The 23,468-nt window shown below is 42.1% G+C and overlaps 1 protein-coding gene across 3 annotated transcripts in view; it reads right to left on the minus strand.

Moving 5' to 3' along the window:
- Window positions 1-8,185: 8,185 nt before the first annotated feature.
- zeb1a (zinc finger E-box binding homeobox 1a) overlaps window positions 8,186-23,468 on the minus strand; it is a 54,772-nt gene continuing 39,489 nt past the window's right edge. For all 3 annotated transcript variants that reach the window (XM_044030211.1, XM_044030229.1, XM_044030221.1), the window contains exons 3-8: window positions 17,905-18,057; window positions 17,532-17,734; window positions 15,723-15,840; window positions 13,633-15,407; window positions 12,806-12,980; window positions 8,186-11,549 (exon numbers count right to left, since the gene is read on the minus strand). In XM_044030211.1, the coding sequence (XP_043886146.1) occupies window positions 10,900-11,549; window positions 12,806-12,980; window positions 13,633-15,407; window positions 15,723-15,840; window positions 17,532-17,734; window positions 17,905-18,057 (3,074 nt within the window). In that variant the 3' untranslated portion in view covers window positions 8,186-10,899. The remainder of the gene's footprint in view (window positions 11,550-12,805; window positions 12,981-13,632; window positions 15,408-15,722; window positions 15,841-17,531; window positions 17,735-17,904; window positions 18,058-23,468) is intronic.

Consider the following 23,468-nt stretch of genomic DNA (forward strand, 5'->3'; position numbering starts at 1 on the left):
TGTGTATTCAGTAATTAAAAAGTTCATTTAAAATAATTGATATATTTAAGTTAATAATAAATTAGAATTGTTAGTGTGTAGAGCTTAAAAACATTAATTGTGGTTAGCCATTGAGACCAAAAAAGGCAGTGCATATAAAGTGAAAGAAATAAGTTAACACAAATTATTAATTTTATGCTAAGTTAGCATAGTTGATTCCATTACCGTTAAGTAGTGCCTACTAAGGATAGATAAGATGTTATGATCTATCTGAAATAAGTTGACTTTACTTAATTTTTTTGAGGCGACCAGTTTGCATAATATTTTTAAGTAAAGTCAACTTATCACATTTTACAGTGCAATAAGGTGTTTTCTGACTGGAAACATTAACTGCTGACTCCCCACACCAAAGTCCATAGAGACGCTGGTGTTTGAAATCCTTTTCTTCAAATGTATCACAGGCTAAAGCTAAAAACACCGGTTATCTCTGTGGGGACAGTGAGTGCTTTACAAAATTAGATTTTCCACTCGTAGTGAACGCTTCACTGTAAATAAAAGATGAGTTGGCACAAAAGACGGTACATTTTCAGGTAAATATCAATAAATATTGTTGTTTTACAACAACATGAGCATCTCATGGTGAGACTGCAGAACCCACTGTGGCCTTCACGTGCCAGGAAGACTGTTCTTTCTTCCAGTAGAAAAGACGGCAGCCTCTGTGATGAGAGGCCCTTTACAGAAAGTACATTTAAATAGCGAGCAAAGCCGTTTCTCAATCCACCGAAGCTCAGTCGTCCTGGAGGGACTCTTGAGTAGAGCTGCTGCCGGTCTACGTGGTTCAGGCACCTGGAGGTGTTCCATGTCCAGATGGGGGGGGAAACCTTGGGGCAAACCAAAGACTTGGTTCTGAAAACAGATGTGTCAGAACCTATATTAACTTTAATTTAAAGTTAAACTTTGAACACTTGTATCCATGCGTTAGAGTTGATGAGTGGATGGACTTATGTTCAATTTCTGCCATTAAAACCCTCTGCAACTGCAGTGTTTAATACTATTTTGATTCAGCCTTGGCTAAATCCTTTCGTACCATTATAGGAAATAAACATCCACATTTGATATCCCAATCTCGCTGAGAAATAAGATTCGTTTGAAGAATTAATAAGACATCGCGCGCTACAAATCCCGCTGCTGAGCCTGTGTGTTTGCGAGACATTAAAAGGTAATAAATGAGTTTTTAGCGTTATCTGCACTAATGACTGCCTGTTGGCTTGTTGCTTGGAGATTTATGTAATCTGTGCTTTTTATCTTTCCACTTGAGTGACTTGTTTTGCATAAGATCGTAAATCTGACACCTCGGGATAAATGTGGAGATGGTGTCTGGGAGAAAAAGGGGAGATAAAATCAGACACGGGGGGGAGGGAGGGAGGGAGCCGGAGGAGAGCTGAACTCGGGCACGTTGGTGCTTGGTGACGGACGGACCTCCTCGCTGCATGGCTGCTTTAATGACGGGCAGCAAACTCATTCCACAGCACGAACAAATCACGGCGACAAAGGAATCTGCCGCCAAACGCACGCAGTTCATGCCGAACTTGAACCAGTTTCTCAGAAATGAGGTTATGCCTCATTAGAACCAGGTTTTGACCTCCATGAGGACGACTGGTGTTTATGCCAGAGAATGTACACACAAAGAAATACAGCCCACGTACTGGGGAATCTATAGCTTTACTGCAGGTCATCGAGATGAAATAAAACTGCAAACAAAGTTTAATAAAAAAAAAACAACCTCATTGTCCCTGAGATGTGAGGTCATCAGACGTGCACACACACACACACACACACAGGGATATACAGTACTAACATGGACATGGTTTTTCCTCCCTCCACTAATGCACTTCTGCACATTCTGCCGTTCTAAAACCCTCGTCTTGCTGGACGTCTGTCAGTCTAGGGCGGAGGTCTCAAACTCGCGGCCCGTGGACCACATGCAGCCCCCCCTAATCGATGTCCTGTGGCCCTGTAACCTAATAATAGTACATTGGGTTACGTTAATTACACTATTTAATGTATTAAATTCAACATTCAATTGTGTATATAATCTTTTCTAGTCTTTCAAATATGATTGTCTACATATTACTAAATAATTCTATTGTATTTGTCTGTTTTTTGTTAGTAACAGATTCATTTTGCATCGTAAATGTGTTATAAACTATACATCAAAACAAACACTTTTACTTTGAAAGGGTGAGCAAATATAATCCTGGATGTTTTAAATGTGCAGTGTCATGATGGATTATCCACCGGTTATTTTAAGTTTAATTCATTTTGTCCAAACTGAACTTTTTCCACTTTGCCCAGGCCCCTGTCCTGACCAGCCTAGAAGTTCACTGGGCCCTAGGTCATTTTGAGTTTGAGGCCCCTGGTCTAGGGTCATTGTTGCATAATTTCCCTTGTGTTGGAGCAGCTGTAGAGCGAGTTGTCCTTCCACTTGAACATGTGCTGCACATAGACGCACTGTATGAATGGGTGAATGGCAAAATTGGAGTGAAAAGCAGCTTTAAGTGTTCAACAAGAAGTAGAAAAGTGTCGTATACATACAGACCATTTACTGTATTTAGTTTTTTATGACACATTTTGAGAAAGAAGTTGACGGGGGTCTGTAAAGTCGCTAAATATGCACACATTAACGTATACAGAGATTATTTCCCTTTCTTGTGGCTCTGTTATTATATCTATATGTAAGTGTGTACATCATCTTCTGGGTTAGGGTTGTTTTGGTGTAGCATCCTGGCTTGTTTCGTGTGGATGTGGCCTAAGAAGTTGGATTTAATTCATTCACCAAAACTGTAGACCTTCTCACTGAGTCACCATAGCCTTACATTGTCCACAGAGGGAGGCGTCGCTTGATTTGACAGTTTGAGTCACATTCTGTAGAACATGATGCCAATGTAGAGAACGATGTTCCCAATCCCAAAGTACGGCACACACGAGTGTGACTGACGGCTTAATGTTGTCCAATAGGAGCCTGCGTAGAGCTGCAACATGGCACCAGTCAAACTCTGGAGACGTGACGACTCATTGAGGGGAAAACTCAGATAAAGAGTCACTTCAGCCTGAAATCTGAACGTGTTAGTGCTCATCAGAGTAGAATGTAGTGTTGATTTCCCTGTGACAGCAGGTACACGTCCATTTTCAGCTCCTGTTTCTTTATTTACTGCTGTGATTTGCACCGCTGGGTACGAACGTTCCGTCATTCTGCCAAACAGTTGACGGCGGAGACATTTTTGATGTGTACACAGTTAAAACTTTGTTTATGCTCGGCTCAGCGTGGCTGTCACTGTCACGGCAGAGGATCTGTGTTTCCGTCTGACTGACAAAGACAAATGCGAGTTTGACGCATGAATCGCTTCTGCTCATGTCCCATGATTGTGCTCCGTCTGTCTGTCTGTCTGTGTGAGTGGCAGGTGTCTGCTGTCACGTCCTCCTCACACCTACACCGCCACTGTGGATCACTCCCGGGAATTTAAAAAGCCCCTCGCCGCCATTTGGAAGACAAACGGGCTAATTACTCGTATTCCATTTAGAGTTTTTTTTTTTCATGAGGGTTCCGACATCTCACAGAGACGCTCTCCTATTATTTTTGCATTTGAAAAGCTTTTTCATTCGGTTAAAAAGTGATATTTGCCTTGTTTTGTGAAGCATTTGGGGGAGTGAATTGTGTGCTGAAGAATATCACCTGCCAATCAAAAGATAACTCAAGGAGAAGCTGAGCTGCAGAGTCAGGATTATAATATATAATTTATTATTTATTATTTATTAAATCCACTAACGTCAAAGTTAGTTGGATTAAAAAAAGAAGAAGTGGATTTCCATGTGTATTATCCTAATTTTTGCTCCTGCATCAGCCACAGCGGATGACCTTTATTCACCTTTATCTTCACGGCTGTTCTTGGTGAACTAGCTACTAATATTAAGGGGCAATAAAGTGAAGGACTCAATGTACACAACACAGACTAAGAGTTATAACGCCACTATCAGGACATGAAAAGGATTTAAACGGGCTTTAGAAACAGATTACAGAGCTTGATTATTTTTTCATCGGTGCACAGACTGAAATCAGCTGTGAATCTGTGTCTGCAGGAGACAGAAATGGGCGACCGTAGAAACATCAGCAAGAAATACTGACGGTCGCACTCTCCACACACGACTCGTCTTTCCTGCTCATTACCTTCGACTCCTTTCAGCCTCGGACGGCGTCCGTGTTGCTGACGGTGCGACCTGAGCGCTTGTTCTATCGATTGCCTGGTGTTTGTGTGCGAGAAGATCCCAAGTAATTTGACACGAAGCTGCCCATTTGCAGAGCGGAGCTTTAATTACAGTCTGTTATTCGTGCTCTGGTTCACAGCAGACGGAGCTGAATATATGGTGTTTACTCAAGGCGACTTGTTGAACCATCTGTGGAGTCAGTCAGTCGTGCTTCATGCAGGAACCTGCAGCTGGAACGGACCATTATCACGATCACTTAAAGCACACGTGGGCAACATAAGGCCCTGGGGCCGGGATGCAGCTCGCAGACCAGTGTTATGCGGCCCGCGACGTCCTCACAGGTCTTGACTCTCGCTCAACTGAAGATAAAGATCAACAAATTTGACGAGACGATGTTCCTGCAAATACAGAGTAAACCTCTGACTCTGCTGATCTCCAGCGGACTCGGATGTGCTTGGGATATCGACCTCTTCTCCTCGACCTCGGCTGTAGTTATTTTGCAAAGTCCTCGCTGGAGGATGAGGAGTTCTCTTCCTGGAAGGGGCTTTGAAATCTTCGACAGCTCCTCTGAGGACTAGGATGGGAACCTGGTCCTCGGAGCTCGTCTCAGGTGTGTCCTCTGTGGGTTCGCCGTCTGCTTTGCCGCTCTGACTAAGCTGGGATGGATTTTCGGCAGGGCTTTCATCCGAAGCGTGCCTTCTCTCCTCCTCGGAGAGGTGTCGGCCGGCCTAAAAACGAAGCAATAGCAGCTTCTGAAATCAAATGGTGAATGGTCTGTTGCTTTTCCACTCAAAGCTGCTTTACACTACAGTTTTGCCATTCGCTCACACCTATCTACCACTCATCTTCCATACCCACTCACACACTGTGAATGCACAGCCGTCAGCAACGTGGGGTTAAGTGTCTTGCACAAGGACACATCGGTGTATAGACTAGCGGAGCCGGGAATCAACCCTCGTAACCTTCTACCACTGGGCTACCGTCGGCCCCCAAATCTGTTCCCAAAGTTACAGAATTATAATCAATGATTCAAATTTAAAATTAAAAATCCTAAAATCCAAGTTCCAATGTAATGACTGTTGCACAAAAATACAGGTTTAATGATTATTATTTCTTTAAAACTGTGTTTTTGTGGCCCTTTAATTGCTCAAAATGTTTCCCTTTCATTTACATTAAATGAAGTCTCTTTTTACAAAACAACCTGAAGAATAAGTGCTAGTTCAACAATATTATCACCATTTACAGGTATCTGTAACTGAAAAATGTTTCACATGATTACATTCTAATCATTCATTCATCCCGGGGGCCGGATTGGACCCATCGTTGAGCCAGTTCTGGTCCGCGGGCCATATGTCTGACACCCCTGGCATAAAGAAACCATTAACCATAATCAGTTAATGCCTATAATCCCCAACTACTATTCAGATCTTACCCCTAAACTCACCCACTTCCTCAGACTTGACATTCTGCCTCATTAGGACCAGGTTTTGTTCTCCATGAGGATTTACTGGTCCTGTCAAGGTCAGTGTTTGTGCCAGGAAACATCCTAATGAGGCGACAATTACAAACACACACACACTCCAGGTGCATCATGAATATTCATTAAGACTCTGTTAAATCCATTAACACCAAACCAAACAGTGCTTTTCTTGTGCTGTTCTTTGCTCGGGGGCTAAAAGTACGTTATAAAGTTCCTGTTATTCAACACAGCGGCTCACGCTCGTCACCACAGGATGAATGAAAGTTTATTCTCTGCACATTAAAAAAAAAAAAAGCTTTTATAACCCCTGTCTCTGTATTTTCCCTCCGCTCTAATTGCATATAATAACTTTGCATGCTGGAATCAGCCATGGAGATAATCTAGTATTTGCCAAAGGATGAAGGGGGGGGCGGGGGTTAAAAAAGTGGTTGGATTAAGAAAGTTTCAAGTGCTCAAGTAACACTGGCTTAAACAAAATAATCTCGATTATTTCTGAACAGTTGATTGCTGCTCTCAGTCATGTGGTCTTCTAGCACCACCTGGTGACGATCTTCAGCACGACGCGCAGTGTCAATTATTCCTGTGTCTGTGTAAAACAGGATTAAACACACTTCGTTTCAGCTGTTTGTGTTCTTGACTAACTTTGTCAAGATCCTTGTTCTTGTTCCTTCCATGCAGAATTCAGTGTGTGTGTGTGTGTGTGTGTTAAATGTGTTGCTGACTATAGCAGGGGCTATTAAAATGATTTTTTTTTCCAAAGGCAAACACTGTGTTAAACACAGCAGCAGACACTCCCTGTGCAGACAATAGTCACGGCAGATCAGCAATGCAGACGTGTCACACACACTGCATACGTGTCCATGTGTAGAGCCGCAACTAACAATTATCTTCATAATCGATTAATCTGTCGATTATTTTCTCGATGAATCGTTTGGTCCATTAAATATCAGAAAATGTTGATCAGTGTTCGTCAAACCTGGAAATGATGATGTTCTCAAACGTCTTGTTTTGTCCACAAACCAAAATGATTCACTTTTGATGATTTCTTTGTTATCCAGAGCAAAGAAATGAAGAAAATACTCACATTTAAGAAGCTTAAACAATCGGAAATCTTGTTTTAGTCATGAAAAAAAAGCTTCAAACCGATTAATCGATTATCAAAATAGATGTAGATTCATTTAGTAATTGTTTCAGCTCTATCCATGTGTCACACACACACACACACACACACACACCATTGAGTGACATTTGAACACAAAAAGTCACAAAATAACACATTTGAAGTCATTGATGGAGACAACAGTGGATCAACAACTCCTGAGTTTAAAACTGTGGCTTTTCTTCATGGACTTCAAAGGTCAAGTGCAGTGACATGCACAGACATTTTAGGGGGCAGGGGCTCAAGTGAAAAAAGGGAACCCCATATATCAGGGGTGTCAAACATACGGCCCGGGGGCCAGAACCGGCCCGCCAGAGGGTCCAATCCGGCCCACAGGATGAATTTGTTAAAATTTCACACTACGATTACAATCTAAACGTAATGTCAAATACAATATGTTTCTCTTCCAGATACCTGTGACTAAATGTTTGTGCCTTTTTAGATCCAGTGTGATGTGTAAATAGTACATTTAGGCACGATATTGTTGAAATTGCACTTATATTTCTCAAGAAATTTCATGTTTTGTAAAAATATCTTCATTAAATGTAAAACAAAGGAGAAAAAAGCACGGAGTTCTTGTTGTTCATAGGTTATTATGCTATTATTTTACTATTTTTACTGGTCCGGCCCACTTGAGATCAAATTGTGCTGTATGTGGCCCCTGAACAAAAAGGAGTTTGACACCCCTGCCATATATAGTTTGTCTTCTTGCCACAGTAGAGAACTTTATGACCTTCCTGACACAACCTTCCCATTACCTGGTGGGGACCTGAACCTGCAACCCTCTTGATGCAAGCCAAGTTCTCTTTCTTCTTGGCTATGGGCCAGATCATTAAAAGCCAAACTTAAATCAAACATGTTATTTATTGTCGACCACTTTATCCTCCACATGAGGGTTGCAGGAGGCGCTGGTGCCAATCTCTGTTGACATGGAGCAAAAATCAGGGTACACCCTGGACAGGAGGCCGGAGAACCCATAGAAACCCCAAAAAATAAATTTCAATTACAATTTAATTTTAATTATTAGAAGCCCTGAGTTGAGAAAACATTTATTTTGATATTTTGTTTTTATTAAAAATTGACTAATATGTTCCTAGCGGCAGAAAATGTTCCCTTCCCAAAAACTGCTGTAAAAATATTTAATATTAAGTTCTACATTTTTCCAAAAATGCATATCCTCTGGCAAATTTGAGCTATATTCATTCGACACAGACAAAATGGCTTGGCGAGAAAAGAACTTAATGGCACTAAAAGTCCCTCAGAACTCCAGAGGTTTGAAGTAAAAAAACAAAGTGAGTCAGAAATGCTTGTCTTATATTTTATTGTGATGGGGAGTCATAAAAATGGAGCAAAAACTAAAGTAAAAACGATACAAAAGACAGTGGATTTACAGAGGGCATGTAGAGGACAGAGCCTTCGACAGTACGATGGAGCGAGTTGGCACAGAACAAAAAAACATGGTGGCGGGTTAATCCAAATTTGGCTTCTACGTAATAATAATAATAACAACAACAATAACAAAAAAGGAAGTGTGGAACATCGTCGTCATAGCATGATCCTTCATTAAAACATCGATGACTCATGCTTTTAAAATCACAGAATTCAGTAGCTTCATAACGACGCAAAGAGCGGATGCACATGTAACACTTTTCTATTTCTCAATTCATTACTTTTTTCATTTTAGCTTAAAACAGAAGTCATGTTTACAGAATACATGTTTTTTTTTGTTTTTAAAATGACATTTTCTCTTTTTTTAATACATTTTTGATAAAAACAAACTTCAAGCTCCCAGAACCACATTTTGGGATTTGTTTATTATTATTTGTGTATGTTTGTTTGTTTGTTTGTTTGTTTGTGAGATTATTTTTCATACTAAAATATATTATTGTATCAATCCATACTACAGTAATGTACACTACCATGTGTAATAAATAACCTTAAAAGAAAATATAAAAATAAGACACATAAATATAAAAGTCTGCTAGAAACTAAACAGGTTCTGGTGTTGTTTTTCTAATCTGTGAAAAGGGTTCTAATACTGCCATTGACGGGGGAAAAAAGAAAACACAACAAACTATTAACACTGTTTCATCAATCCAACTGAAAACAACTGAAACCACATTCACTAATGTTTGTTTCCTGAAGTGCAGGACAGCTTGTGACCACTTTTTTTTTTTTTAAATTCTCCCCTCCTAAAAACAAAGTGCACGTCTGACCAAAAATAAAAAATCACTTGACTCCTGTTTTGCGATTGTAATTTTGACTTTCTTTCTTTGCTCCTGATCAAACTCGGTGGAATAACTGTCAATCATCTCAATGTGTATCAACAGAACAGCGTCTTTTTTTTACCAGGTTTTGTTTACATTTTTAAGAACTTATGGTTGGGAAACTGGTGATTATGATTTTTTTTTTTTTACATCCACTGTCAACTGAGTCAGAACTTTTAAAATGAAACTTATACACTGTTACGACTTCAAATAAAATATAACGCATGCATTAATTGGTTTTAAGTATCGTTTCTAATAGATATATGATAAGACAGCTAAAAGGTAGCTGTCAATGTTATGTGATTAAAATTGGATGTTTCTTGACTGTTTCCCTCTTTAAGTCACTGTGGAGTGAATATGAAATGAGGTGATTATAATGTGCATTTAATCCTCACATGTTGTCAATAAAACTACAAGCTGGTTGTGGAGGAGAAATAACAGCTTCACTGGTAACAAGGATTTAAAAATGGAAGAACTTACGTGCCGCCATAAAATAGTTCCCCAACTCTTGGGGCGTGGTTCACATGGTGTTCAAGGCCTCCCCAAAACCAAAAAAAAAAAAAAAATTTAAATAAAAACATTTATTTCACAGGAACATTTTTCTTTTTTTTCCACCTTCTACGACCTAAAGCTGCTGTTCTGTGCAAGTCGGCAAACATTAGTCAATATGGGTCTTGCTTCAGTAACAGAATAAACGGAATAATACTGGCTACGTGTGTGAAGAAGAAGAAGAAGAAGAATTAGAAACGATAACACTGTTCAATGGCACTTTTAACAGCACACAGGTCTTGCATAAGGCTGGAGGCATTGGGGTCGGAGCAGGAAAGAGCCCCGTTCCTTCACAATTAGTATGACGACGTCACATACATGAGCTAATCTAATAACACTGAAACCAAGAATGTGGAGAAGCTCGCGAAAAGAACTGGTTCGAGTGCTTTTGGAGCCACTCGATGCCCGTTTGGACTGCGCCGCGTTGCAAAAACACAGGTGCCTGGTTGCTGGCTTTTAAGGTTGTGACTCTACGTTCCCTGATAGGACAAATTTGGTTACGGCGTAGGAAGCCACCGTCTCCTCCCAGACTCCCCATCCCACCCTCGACCCTCCCCAAGAATACTTTGTTTTCCTTAAGGCTAACAGTCAAACTGAAAAACAAAAATGATGCCAGCTAGCAAAGACTAACACGGACGACATGTTGCTCGCTAGTGTACATGTATAAAAACACTGAAGGGTGTACGATGCATGAGGCATGTATCCATAGGTAAACCAGGAATACTGTAGTGCAGAGGTTTTTGTTCGTAGAACTCAATAAAATACTGATTTAGGAAACTTCATTGGCAATAAAAAGGTATAGAAATCTTTCTCATCTTTACAGGTTTAAATGTTTCAAACAAGAACAACAAGATTAGTAACACTGACCAGATAAAAACAAACAGACAGACAGACAGACAAAACAACCTGGGATGTCTCAGTAACAAGTCTAACAAGGTGATGGGTGAGTTTTGCTTTAAAATCTGTACTTTTATAAACAATTTTTAATACTGATAGTTAATTTTCACAAGGAAAAAAAGAAAAAGTCACTGTTTGTTTTTCAAGTTCAGGCACACCTGGGATTTTGTACACAGTGGTGGACCGTTACATCAGGCAACCGCCATTTTTTTTTTTCTGATGGCAAGATGCGGTTTTGTCTTAATTAACTCGATTTCAGTGATCAACACATTCAAAACTGTCCCAAAGAGATTCTCCTTCCAATTTTAATCGGAATCTGTCATCACTTCCTCTGCGTGCTCGATGTTGAATCCCTCCTTCCTCATGCTTTTGTCCGTATTTGCTACACTGTCTATTTCCTTCGCGGCCGCCACTGCCTGGTTTTCCCCGTCCCCTTCCATGTGGTCTTCCCCCAGCTCGACCTCCACCACGTCGCACGCAAACTCCTTCATCTTTTCAACGCTGCCCTCTTCCTCTCCCTCTTCCATCATCTCGTCTTCGTCGTCGTCTTCGTCGTAAAAGTTGCCCTCGTAGATCTCGCACTCGCCGTCGTCCACCTGGACGACGCGGATGTCGTCCATGCACATGGCCTCGTCGTCGCCGTCCTCTTCCTCGCTCTCCCTCTCGTCTGAGTCCAGTTGGGAGTGCGGGGTCGTGGTCCCTCTGCTCGACTTCAGCCTCCCGCCGGCCCGGGACAGCCTCGACTCGGAGCTGGAGTCCAGGTCGAGCCCTTCTTTCTTGCAGTACGAGTAGCGGTGGTTCATGTGCTGCGAGTACGAGCCGGAGTGAGAGAAACGCTTCCCGCACTTGTCGCACTTGTACGGCTTCTCGCCGGAGTGCAGCCTCGAGTGTTCGATCAGGTGGTGTTTGTGTTTGAAGGCCTTGTTGCAGATGGAGCACTCGTGAGGCCGTTTTCCTGCGGGTGCAATAACAATAAAGTGAGAGGAGGACACTTCACAGGTTTCAGCTGTGTCGAAAAAAAAAAGGACAAATACATTCTAAAATGTGTATGAATGCACAGTCAGTATTTCAAAGTCTTCACCAAATGTTTCCTGCAGCAGCAGCAGAGGGGGAGGGGGTCCTGCTGACCCCGAGTAAGACCCTGAAATTACCTTTTTTTGTCGTTGTCCTTATGAATTAATGGATTTATGACTTGCACTTAAATTGACTAGTTAAGGCTGCAGAGCGTAACTTTCTGTGATTTCTTTTCTTTGTCTCGGTTAAGCAAAAACAATGACACCTGACTAGAGCATTTGTTGTGCGCAGGGGCGAACGTGGACAAGAAGCATTTATGCCTTAAAACTGTGGTTTTGTGGGCACTTCTTTGTGATTTGAGTCACAGTATACCTGTTAGCGTAATGTTGCTGTTACCTTCATCTGTTTTGACACAAATAAAATCCAATCCTGACACTTTACTTTTTAATGTCTGTGAAATTACAAGACTATTGACATATTAGAGCAACTCTGCTGGCCCGGTTCTTGTTAGTTATTATCATAAACTATTTAGTCTGTCATAAAAACTTTAAATGGTGACTATAACTACACCTGTACACAGTAGTGTAGACCGCATGTCAACTGCGAGCTGCAATGCCATCAAGTATAACGCATCAAATGTTGTCATGTAAAATCACAGCATATTAAATAAAGCAGTGGTTCTCAAACGTTTTATACCAAGTACCACCTGAGAAAACACTCTCGCAGTAACACCATCATCCCCATGTTAAAATACAGTGGTGTAAAGAGGTCGAGCAAAGTCAGCTACAGACTTTTCACAGGAGGCACATTTATTCCAAACAAGATAATTTGCTCTCATCATCCTCCTTCACACACTGGTATAGTGCAGATAGATTAAGATGGAGCGAGAGATAAAGTGACTCAAATTATTTAATTTCCTACACACCCTGTTATATTATATATACACAGTCTAACAGTGTTTCTGATTTTCCTCCAAATACCACCAGAGGAAGCTAGCATACCACTGGTGGAACACGTACTCCAGTTTGAGAACCATGACTAAGCAAAACAAGAGGATAATAAAAATAAAAAGAGAAAACAGAAAACCTGCAGAACTTAATAAACTGGTTTCAAGTAAGTCCTTTGCTGTTAGTTCAGCATGTGGAGATTTGCAGATAATGTGTGTGTGTGTGGTGAACTTTCCATGTCATTGCTCACCTGTGTGTTCGTATTTGTGCCTGATCAGGGAGCTGGCCTTCTGGAAGACCTTGGAGCAGAGGTCACAGGGGTAAACTCCGTTGTCCATCCGCCGCCTCCTTATGATCATGGGTGCATCGCCCTGCTCCTCCACCGTGGACAACATGTCCGAGCTGCTTTCCAAAACTGTTTCCTCCTGTAAGATGACGACGCCGAAAGAAATCATTTGATGTCATGTCAAGTCAGCACTAAGAACATTACTCGGCACTAAGAACTTGGTGAGAATGAGGCCAGGTTGAAAAACAAGCTCAGGCTCAGGAGGTAGAGCAGGGTTTACTTTGGGTTTCATGGGAACATTTAACCAATTGCCAGAATCCAGAAGTTTAAATGTGTCCAGTGTGCATTTACTTTGGTCACTAAAAGCACCATCTATGATGTCATTTTTTTTAAAATTTTGGATCACATTTTATTATGGGCCTAAAGTACTTCACTAAATAAAATATTAACTATGACTTAAAAATGACTCACTTAACCAAAAAAACATGAATGATGTGACATAAGCCTGAAATTTGGTGGAGTGGATTGATGTCACGTTGTTTTATAAAAGTAGAAATTACAAGGAACAAACGTGACATAACTTTCTGTCTTATTTCAAAATGCTAACCACAATTGTCACCTGACAGGTTTTTCTTGTAGGGGAGAAATTAGTTTGCTGAGAAGATCTTGTGTGTGACGTTTAGAAGGGCAGGAAATGAATACACAACCCATAAGTGTGTTTGTGTAAGCGTATAATCGTTTCACTAAACCTTTCAGACAACAGAGGAAACATAGTTTGAAGACATATTAACCTTATGGCCGTTGAGGACGACGGTCTGTGCTCCAGAGGCGTTGCTGGCTGTAGTGGCGTAGGTGTAGGTGAGCTGCGGGATGAGGATGGTTCGCTTCGTTGAGGAGCTGAGACAACCCATCGAGCCCTGACCGGCAACGGACAGTAACGTGGGCAGCTGTGCGGCTGTGACGATGTTGACTGGGTTTCCAGTCTGAGGTGCGGTGACGTAGATTGTTCGACTCCCAAGCTGCTCATCATTCAGACGAGCCAGGTTCAGAGGCTGATCCTGCTGTTTGGCAGGAAGTGGGGCAATCTTGGCTTTCAATGCAGCTGCAATGTGTTTAGGAAGAGAGAGGTCCAGAGGCTCTGCCTGGGAGTCTGGGGCCTCTGGGTCTTCTGGCTCGCTTTTAATAATGAGTTCCCCATTATTGAGGCTTAGTGATGTAGAGTCTGAAGGAGAAGTGCTCCTGGATTCTGATGAGACTTTGTTGGATGTTTCTCGTTTGGAGTCCTTTTCCTCTCCGTTCTGATTCAAAGTGTCTTTCGAGTTGAATTTTGTGGTTTTGGAAAGCTGTGTACTGCAGCTTTTGAATACTTTTTTCCCAGAGTTCATCTTGGCAAACCACTTTCTGACCACGTCCACGGGAATACTAACAGACTCTGAGATTTCCATCAGGTCTTTCGCACTAGGGTTGGCGTTTGAGGCAAAATAGTTCTTAAGGAGTGAGACGATGTCTTCCACCGGCGGCTCCTCCAGCGTCACTCCTGCGTCACTTAGCAGAGCAGCAAATGACGGGTCCAGGGCAGCAGAGTCAACAGCCTCCCCATTGGCTGCTTTGCGATGCTGGAGGAGGTGCACCGCTTCCAGGTGGTCGGGACAGTCGTCACATAGTAAACATGAACTGGTGCTGTTGGCTTTTGGCAAGTGAGCTGGGTAAGAAGTGTCAACAGTTTCCATTTTTGTCCGTGTGGCTGCCTCTGTCTCATTTGTGATGAGCAGTGATTCTGGCTCTTCCTTAACAATACTGAGGTCAGCCACCTCTGGGGTTGTGGGTTTGTCTGTGTCGGTGGGGGAGGGGGCGACAGCAGTGCTCGTCACAGTGGGAGTTATAGCAGAACTGTTTTTGACAATGAGCGGTGTAGGCTGGGTCGTGGCTGTGGTGCCGGCTGCAGGGCCGATACTGTAGTTTATGATGATTTTCGTGGTGCCGTCGTGATCCACGAAGGCCGGCAGGCTGATGATCTGCTGCTGTGGTTGCTGGACGACGATTCCCTGCTTCCCCTGCGTCACCACCCCATTGGCTGAACCCATCACCTGCCTGAGCACATTTCCGTCCATTGCAACCTTTAGCACATTTTGCAGGTCGTTCAGATTGATGCTGATGGGCGACATCAGGCCCACTGTGGGCACAACCATAGCCACGCCCTGTGACAGGTTTGTAGCTGTGGCAGGCTGAGCAGTCCCTCCATTCACCACGCCATTGGTGCCAGCTGACGTTGCTGGTGCAGCCATCACGGGCTTGCAGGCGTATTCCACAGGTTCAGATTTGATCTGGGTCACGGGGAGCTGCTCCTGGAGGGGTTTACTCTCACCCTTTTCTTTAAGGATCATGCGGGCGGGGGCTATTACGACAGGTGTGGTCTGGGTGGTGGGTGGAGGGGACTTTATTGATGTCCGAGCAACGCCGTTGGGGTGTGCTGCGCTCACACACTTCTTACTGCTGATGTGGGAGCTGTAGGAGCCTGAGTGGGAGAATCGCTTCTTGCAGTTTGAGCATTCATACGGTTTCTCACCTAAAAGGGAGCACACAGAGACACTACTGTTAAGAGAGGTTCAACTGCATTGTACATCTTGCACGTTCTTATATATAATGTCTTTATAAATGTTTAGTTTTTTCTTGCCAATGTTACATTAAGCTCAGTTACACTTAATAAGTGTTTACAGCATTAAGTGAGAAGCACTTGAGACAATGAGAAGTGCTTAAAGTAGAGAGAGTCAGAGAAGCTGACATGAATCAGACTAAAATCTTGGTCCCTTAATTTGACATAATTTAACATTAGCAACAGCTCATACATAAAGTATGTGTGTGTACTATGACATCATCTCACCGCTGTGAATGCGCAGATGCTCCTTCAGGTGATGCTTGTATTTGAAGGCCTTGGAACATTCGGTACACTTGAACTTGCGAGTTCCACCTGTCCCTCCTGTTGACTGGGACACGTGACGCTGAGACAGATAAATAAAACAATTAGGACAAACATGACCTTCCCATGGCATTTCCTCCCTTTACTGTAACGTGAACATAGTGTATCAGCTGATACCGAGTGCATTTAAAATACATATTTACTTATATTTATCTGATCAGCTGCATGCTCTAAACCATGTATAGAGGTACATAATTGCAATTGTTGTATAACCTGGCTCCGATTGGACCATTTGAAACAAATACAAAAGTATTTGGTGTTAAACAGAACTCTTGCAGTATAAAACAATGTGAAAACTTTTAAAATTGAATAAATGCAGCTAAATAAATAAATCTACCAACTCCTTTTTAAAATACCAGCCCCTTTATGGATAAATAAAACACATGTTGTCTGTGTTGTTCACAGAAACACTATAGAACAACAATGCAACAACTTCCAGGTTAAATAAATGTAAGAATCAATAGAAGTTTCATCCAATATCATGGTTAACGTGTAGCCACAGTCTGGTCAGATCAAATACCTGTGTTTGTTTCTTTCACGGTCTGCCGCGCACACGATAAACACCGCGGAGGTTGTTGTTTTTTTTACATGAGGACACTCACGCGTGACAAGTCACCAGTTGGCTAACCAGGTTAGCACGTTCGCGCTAACGCTAAGGTAAACCGGAAGTCACCTTTCTTCTTCGTCGCTGTAAACACAGCAGTGAGAGGACAGCGCACCGCGGCTGCTGCGGAGCGGCGAAGGAGACACTTTGATGGTTTTACTGGACACAGACACGTATAAACTTTAAAAAGACGCGATGAGAAGCTTCCACAAACTACTCGTTTAAAGAACCGTGGTTTTCAAAGGACCGAAGGTATTTTGTTTTTCCCACCAAAGCACATTAAAGTGTATAAATAACAAAGGTGAGTAAAGCTTTGACCTCAAGGACAACTGAATGATCAAAGAATTCTCAGGAAAATCATTTGTAATATAATAATATTACCTTGGTGCACCTAAAAAGGAATCAAAGTCATCAAATTAAGAATTTAATCAAAGCTAAAACAGAACAGCATTAAGGAGTTCATAGAGTAGATGTGATGGAGAAATGCTTCAATAAACTTAAGTATACTCCACCGTAGTATACTTAAGTAAGTCTGGGAATCGCCATGATATTTAAGTGCGATATGACTAAGACATTACAAAATACTGAGTATTTGCCAAATTATACAGTGATATACTCCACAACAGCTCTAGTGAGAGTGAGCACCTGACACCATCTAGCGAACTGAAACGCAAATATATTTTTTGATGATAATAATATTTGTAACATCAGTTGAAAAACAATATGCTTAAAAAAAATGCTTAGTGTCCCAAAAGCAATATAATATCGCCATGCAACATATTGCGATATTTCACTATACCAATCACCCCCACCAGGCCTAATACGCTACACATAAACTCAGTTTCCCTGTTTTCATTCCATTCTGCTTATAATTAAAATAAGTAAACAATCTTTAGCTTTTTTTTTTTTTTTAATCCGCTTCTTAAATGTGAATATTTTGTGGTTTCATTGCTCAAAGGAATCATTAAAACTTCAAAACAAAACAAGACATGTGAGAACATCATTTCCAACGCTTTAATTCATTGGACGATGGAAATAATCGTGAGTTGCAGCTTCTACACCCATCCGCACACTGACAGAGCTGATGCCACACAATCTGATGATGTTACCTGATCCCGGTTGCCTCTGTGGTGGCTCATGTGCCTCTCCAGCTGCGAGCGGTAGGTAAAGGTGTAGCTGCAGTGCAAGCAGCTGTAGTTGCTGTCGCTGGTCTCGTGGCGATACCTGATGTGCTCCTTCAGCGAGGCGTTGCGCTTGTAGCCCCGAGAGCAGTAGGGACACGTGTGCAACTGGGAGAAGGAGTCCGGTGTGCCTGAAAAGGCAAAAACATGAGTATTAAGAACTCTGGGCTGCAGGTCTCATACACAGCCTCTGAAATTTTCAAAGTCAAAAAGATTTTCAAAGCATCTTTCTGACTTTGATATTATTGACATAATCCATTACTCAAGTCAGCAGTTGGTACTACTATGTGCTCGGTTTTACCATTTTCATCGGCTCCTCCCGGCTCTACTGGACTTTGCTCGTCCTCGGGGGCCTCAGGGTAGATGATGGCTGTGTCTCCCTGCTGGAGAATCTCCTCCACGAGTGCATCCTTCACGACCTCCTTTTCCTCTTCGGACACACACTCCTCTTTCACTGAAATCAGACATGTGCAGAGTTTAGTCACTGTGGCGTCAAGAGTGATGGGGCCGAGTCCGTCTTAAAAGGAAAATGTCTCTAAAGAAATAAAGTTACCCATTCTATACAACTAATCAAACCCCTTTTTGGATAAACAGATACCACTGTAATATCACCCTCTTGAGGCTTAACTCTGATTTTACACCACTAGATGGTGCTACTGTGATTCTTAATGCTCTATTTTCAAGAGAACTTGGCATCTTTGAATAATCCACTTTTCCAAAGTTTCTTTAAAAGGATAAAATAATTATTCCCAAAAAATGCAACACTTGTAGAGAAGTAAATGTTTTTGTTTTTGGGGGAAAAATACCAAATCATTCACAATTACTCTTAATTGTACACTTATTGATAGTGGAGATCAAACTCCGCCCCACCTCTGGTAGAACACAGTTCTTTGTTAATGAATGATGGAGCAGCGTCTGTGTTGATGTTTGCAAAATCGTTCGCACAGAAAACATTCCAATAAAATGGATATTACTGTGCAACTGCGCTGCATGAGAAGTGAAACCAGCGTTTGGAGTTCACCTGGCGCAGACTGTTTACTTTGAAAGAGACAGTGAGTCTTCCTGAATCCAAACAGTCTCGCAGAGAGTGAATGAAGTAACTGGCTTGATTTTTAATGAGGCACGTCAGAGGAAAATGGCTCCAGGACTGACACACTTTGTCCTCAGTCCAACACGTCCTCATTAAAACCAAACACACGTCTCTGTTGAACTTTACCTCAGGTAAGAGACACGTAGCAGTACAGACAGGAATGTATACGCTCATAAACCTCAACATAAACACAGGCTTTGTGTCGGAGTAAGGTGCTGTCCAATATTATACATGGAGTTAACAAGATGACTTCAACAAGTATGTCCATTCTATAACCTGCATTTTTATTTGATTACATTTTATACCTTTTTTAATATTTTAATATCAGTGGGCCTGTTTGAATAAACTAAGATTTATATAGACTTAAAATCACTGTTAGAAACAAGTGACAGCCAGAAAGGTCAAAGCTATCAGTCTGTGGTACAAATGTCAACTTAAGATCACAAACCTTATTTTGAAAAATAAGTTTCTGTCATGGAACTACAGACTGATGCATTCTCCGCCCGTTTCTTATTCAATACGTGCATCCACGATCACTTACAGGATTACAGTGTAATTGGAGAGCTCAACTCTGATAAATCTTTCAGGTTTTAGGCTCAGAGAAACAGAAAATAGCAGCCTATAAAAGCTTTATGTGCATATTAAAACCACGCTTTGGTGACTCAGCACTTCAGGGGACTTAAAAAAAGAAGAAGAATACAAGTTAAGATTAAAACGGAAGCAACAGAGGCTGCGGAATCGTCGCGGCTGTCGTCACACAGCGTGTTCTTTTATTATTATGTCTTCATTGTCTTTCACGCTCAGCCATATATTTAATCTTTAATGTCATAAATTAATCAACAATGGTGAAGAAACCAGGTCAGAGGAGTAAATTTGCGTTACTCCTCTGCGTTTCCATGGAGATCAGTCAGGACCTGTGCCAAAGGCCACGCCTTTTCCTACTTAAACCTTGACAGGTGCAGCTGTGAGTCACTGTGTGTGTGTGTGTGTGTGTGTGTGTGTGCTACGGTTGCAGATCTTGCTCACACACAGTCATAAAAGAGGGGTGGAGTCAGGGGCGGGCCCAGGCAGAGGCTCATTTTTAAGGCAAGGATCTTTGCTTCCCATGATCTCATCCAAAAGTTGTCCAAATATCTCTATCCCCTCAGAGACACACTCATCTACCTCTCATGCTTTTCTTTTTTTTTTCTCTCCTTTCTCGCACCTCTTTTTCTTCTTGGAGCCTCTTCACCGTTCTCAACATCTCTACATTTCTTTTTGGCTCAGTCGCACCTTTTTCCACTCTTTCAGCCTGCTCTTATTTTTTTATTTCAATACTTCCCCTTTTCTCAAAATAGAGCTATGTCCACATTACGTTTTCATTTAAAAATGCTGCTTTCAGGTTAAAAATCCATATCCAGACGGCCGTTTCAGCTCCGCATCAGAAGTAATCTGCATCCACAACAACACATCTGACAACACGCGTGCAGGTGTAAAGAAGCTTAGTTTAAGAAAGAAAGAAAGAAAGAACCAGTAAGAAACAACAAGTTTTCAAAGTTCTCTGTGTCAGTCCAGACTGAAACGCTGCCACCAAGTTTTCCAACAAATGGAGCAAGACGTTTGCAGTGTGGAAGGCAGGTGAATCGGAAGCTGAATCGATTTCAACAAAATAATTTGGGTGTAGCTTTGGTCCACACAATATTTGAAATACTTGAAAACTGATCTTTTAATTAAAAAAATAGTGTCAAGAATGAATTTGAAAACTGCAATCATGGTTTAAGGGTTCAAGGAAAATGGTGCTTTTGCAATAACAAAAACGACAACCTTCTACACTTCCTTTTTCGTGATCAGTCATTTTAAATAACGGTGCAGCTGACCACACAACCCTGACATGAGGCTCCACATGTCCAATAGCGGCATTTTCATGATATTTGCAGCTCAGATTCATTAGTGTAAAACCACACGTGTGACGTCGCCAGTGACCTATTACGCTGAAGCACGACAATCTTTTCATTAATGGAGGGCAGTTTTATTCAATCACCTGCTCCTGCCTTTTCCACATTAAATGTTTAAATTCATATTGAGTTGATATTTATCTGCTTGTACTGACTGAGGAGGAAAGTGTGTGCGTTAACACAGAGAGTCCGTTCCATGCATCGTGGAATTGAATTGTGAGGCCACTGGAGACGCACAGCCCTTCATACAAGTGGGTGCATCCACAGGAAAAGCTGGTGAACAAAACAATCTTAAATTGTATTAAAACACAGTGGGTATACGATAGGAGAGCGACTGGACACACACACACACACACACTGAGGTTTAACAAGCTGAAACTTAGGAGAGAATCCACAGTATAATGACACTTTTCTCTTACTAACTGAAACAGGATGAAAGAACGACAACTATATCACAAAAAACACTGATGCAGCTGTTTGTTTTCACAATTATCCAGGTTAGTTATCACTCTCTCATCACCGTTCTTTCCTTCATCCCTGTCACTCCTCCCTCCATCTTTTACGCTGCACCTTCATCTCGTCCCCTCCCCTGCCTCTCTTTGTTTCTGCCCCCTCCCCCTCGCTGGCTCACATCATTTCCCTCCATCAGTCATTCTCCTGACCCTCCTCCCCTCCTCTCTTGACTCTCATACACCTTCTCTGCATAGTTTCCCACAATACTCTGCAATTACACTTAATGCTACACACACACAATAATGACCACCAGCAACACACACACACACACACACACACAAACACACTCTGTGGAAAAGCAGAATGGAATGAAAACAGGAAATCGTGTAACACACACAAACACACACAGCTCTCCTTTTAAGGACACTGCATTGATTCCCATTCATCTGGATGAGCTAAACGAAGCACTATCCCGAAACCGTAAAACTAACCACAAGTTAAATCTTTGCCCTAAACTTAACCAGTTTGTCAGAAATGAGCTACTGGTCACACACATTTAATACAACTCATTAATGGAGACAAACATGCTGGCAGAGGGACACACACACACACACATATTCTGCACACACTGCACTCGTACACCTTTGCCAGAACCTGTCACAGTGAGTCTACAGTGAATTTATAAGACAGGATGGATCTGAGCTGCACTGCAGCCCAGACTGCAGGGGGAGTCACACACTTTAATCTCTCTCACCAGAACGCTCATTCAACACCAGCTGCTTTCTCCTCTTTGCCACAAAGGGAGTATAAAGGTATAAAGGAGCGAAAGTCAGACAATCCAAAAATATCACAGAAAGTCTTTTAAAGGGCTTCCAGGTTGGCTTCACAGCACCACAACATGTCTTGACTTTTCCATGACTTCCCTCCAACTTCTAAAAAAAAAAAAACCCACCGCTCTCTCCTTCCTGGTTTGTTAGTGTTTTTCCGAATGAGTGAGGAGTGAAGAGGCAGGTGCGGATGAAAAACAACAGGTCGTGTCACACAAATCAGGTTAAATATAGTGTCGCTCACCTGTCATTTGACCAGCGAGTGGATGCTGATTAAACACATTACCACCAAACATTCAACCGTGTGTTTAAACAGGTGGGTTTTTTTGGACCAGTGGGAATGAGTGGGATTGACGATGACATACTGCAGTCATCCACCAGGGGGCAATCCAGATGTTTTGGCTCCATCTCTTTACACAGTCTATGCCTTAAAGGACTCATTTATAATTGATTTGTTTATCACTCCCGCAGGGGAAATAACTTATCTGCACCCATCTTCCTAGGTTGGAATATTCCAAAAGTATTCCAAAAGGTTTTAAGAATACAGGGATTTCACAAGAGTGAAAAAAAAAAAATGCAGGTACACGGGGAAGAAAAGGGGAGAGGGAGAAAAACACAGTGAACAAGAGTGAGCGGCACTCGCGAGCGCTGGCTCACACCATGTAAGGCTTTATTCAGCAACAATGAAACGAGCCGTGAGAGCAATATCTGAGTGTCACATTCTCGCCGTCTCCATGGTTTTAGTATTTCCTGCTCGGCTGTAACTGAACTGCTGCTGAGATGAAGGCAGATGCTTGCGTGGGCTGAACAGTTTGTGGGGAAAAGGAGGATTAAAAAGAGAGGGGTGCGGTGGGGGCAACACAGAGAAGTGGTGTAAACACAAGCCAATCACCCTCTTGTTGTTGGATGCAGACTCAGGTTTTTCTTAAAGGTTTTGAAGTGTCCTGGTTCTGGATGAGTGAGTACATTCTGCAAACTTGCTTATTGAGGTGTGAGATTTTAAGGTTTTTTTTTCCAAGCAGGTAAAACTTCTCCGACTCTACATGTGCAGAACGTGAGGAAGGAAAACTAAACTGACTGAACTGTGCTTCATAACGCACACATGAAGCGTCCAGCGTGAGCAAATCTGCTCACGCTGGACTCCTTAATCACAAAATTGGCTTGAGAAATGCGAATGACTCCTTTCCCGTAGGTAGCAGTTGTTGTCTTTTTGTCTTTGGTTCCTCCGGTGAGTCATGTTCTACCTTCTCTTAGACATGCTGTAAACAACCGACGCACAGCACAAAAGAACAAAGCGTCCCGCGACTTTCTTTTCTTTTCTTATTTCACTGCAGGCCATTGTTCACACTCGGCAGCGGCTGAATGATTTCCGATCGCTGTACTGAACAGCGCGCATCATAGTGTTGCGCTGGAAAAGGTACAGACCCTTTGCAGACGCCTCCTCGACAAGTAAAGCCAGTTTCCTCGACATTCATTCATTCAACAGCGATGTGCCACTGCTGCTAAAACTTCACACGGTCATTAAGTGCCACTTATGATTCTAACTTGCACAAGTGAGCAC

This window comes from Solea senegalensis, linkage group LG1 (assembly GCF_019176455.1).
Source record: "Solea senegalensis isolate Sse05_10M linkage group LG1, IFAPA_SoseM_1, whole genome shotgun sequence".
Taxonomy (NCBI): Eukaryota; Metazoa; Chordata; class Actinopteri; order Pleuronectiformes; family Soleidae; genus Solea; species Solea senegalensis.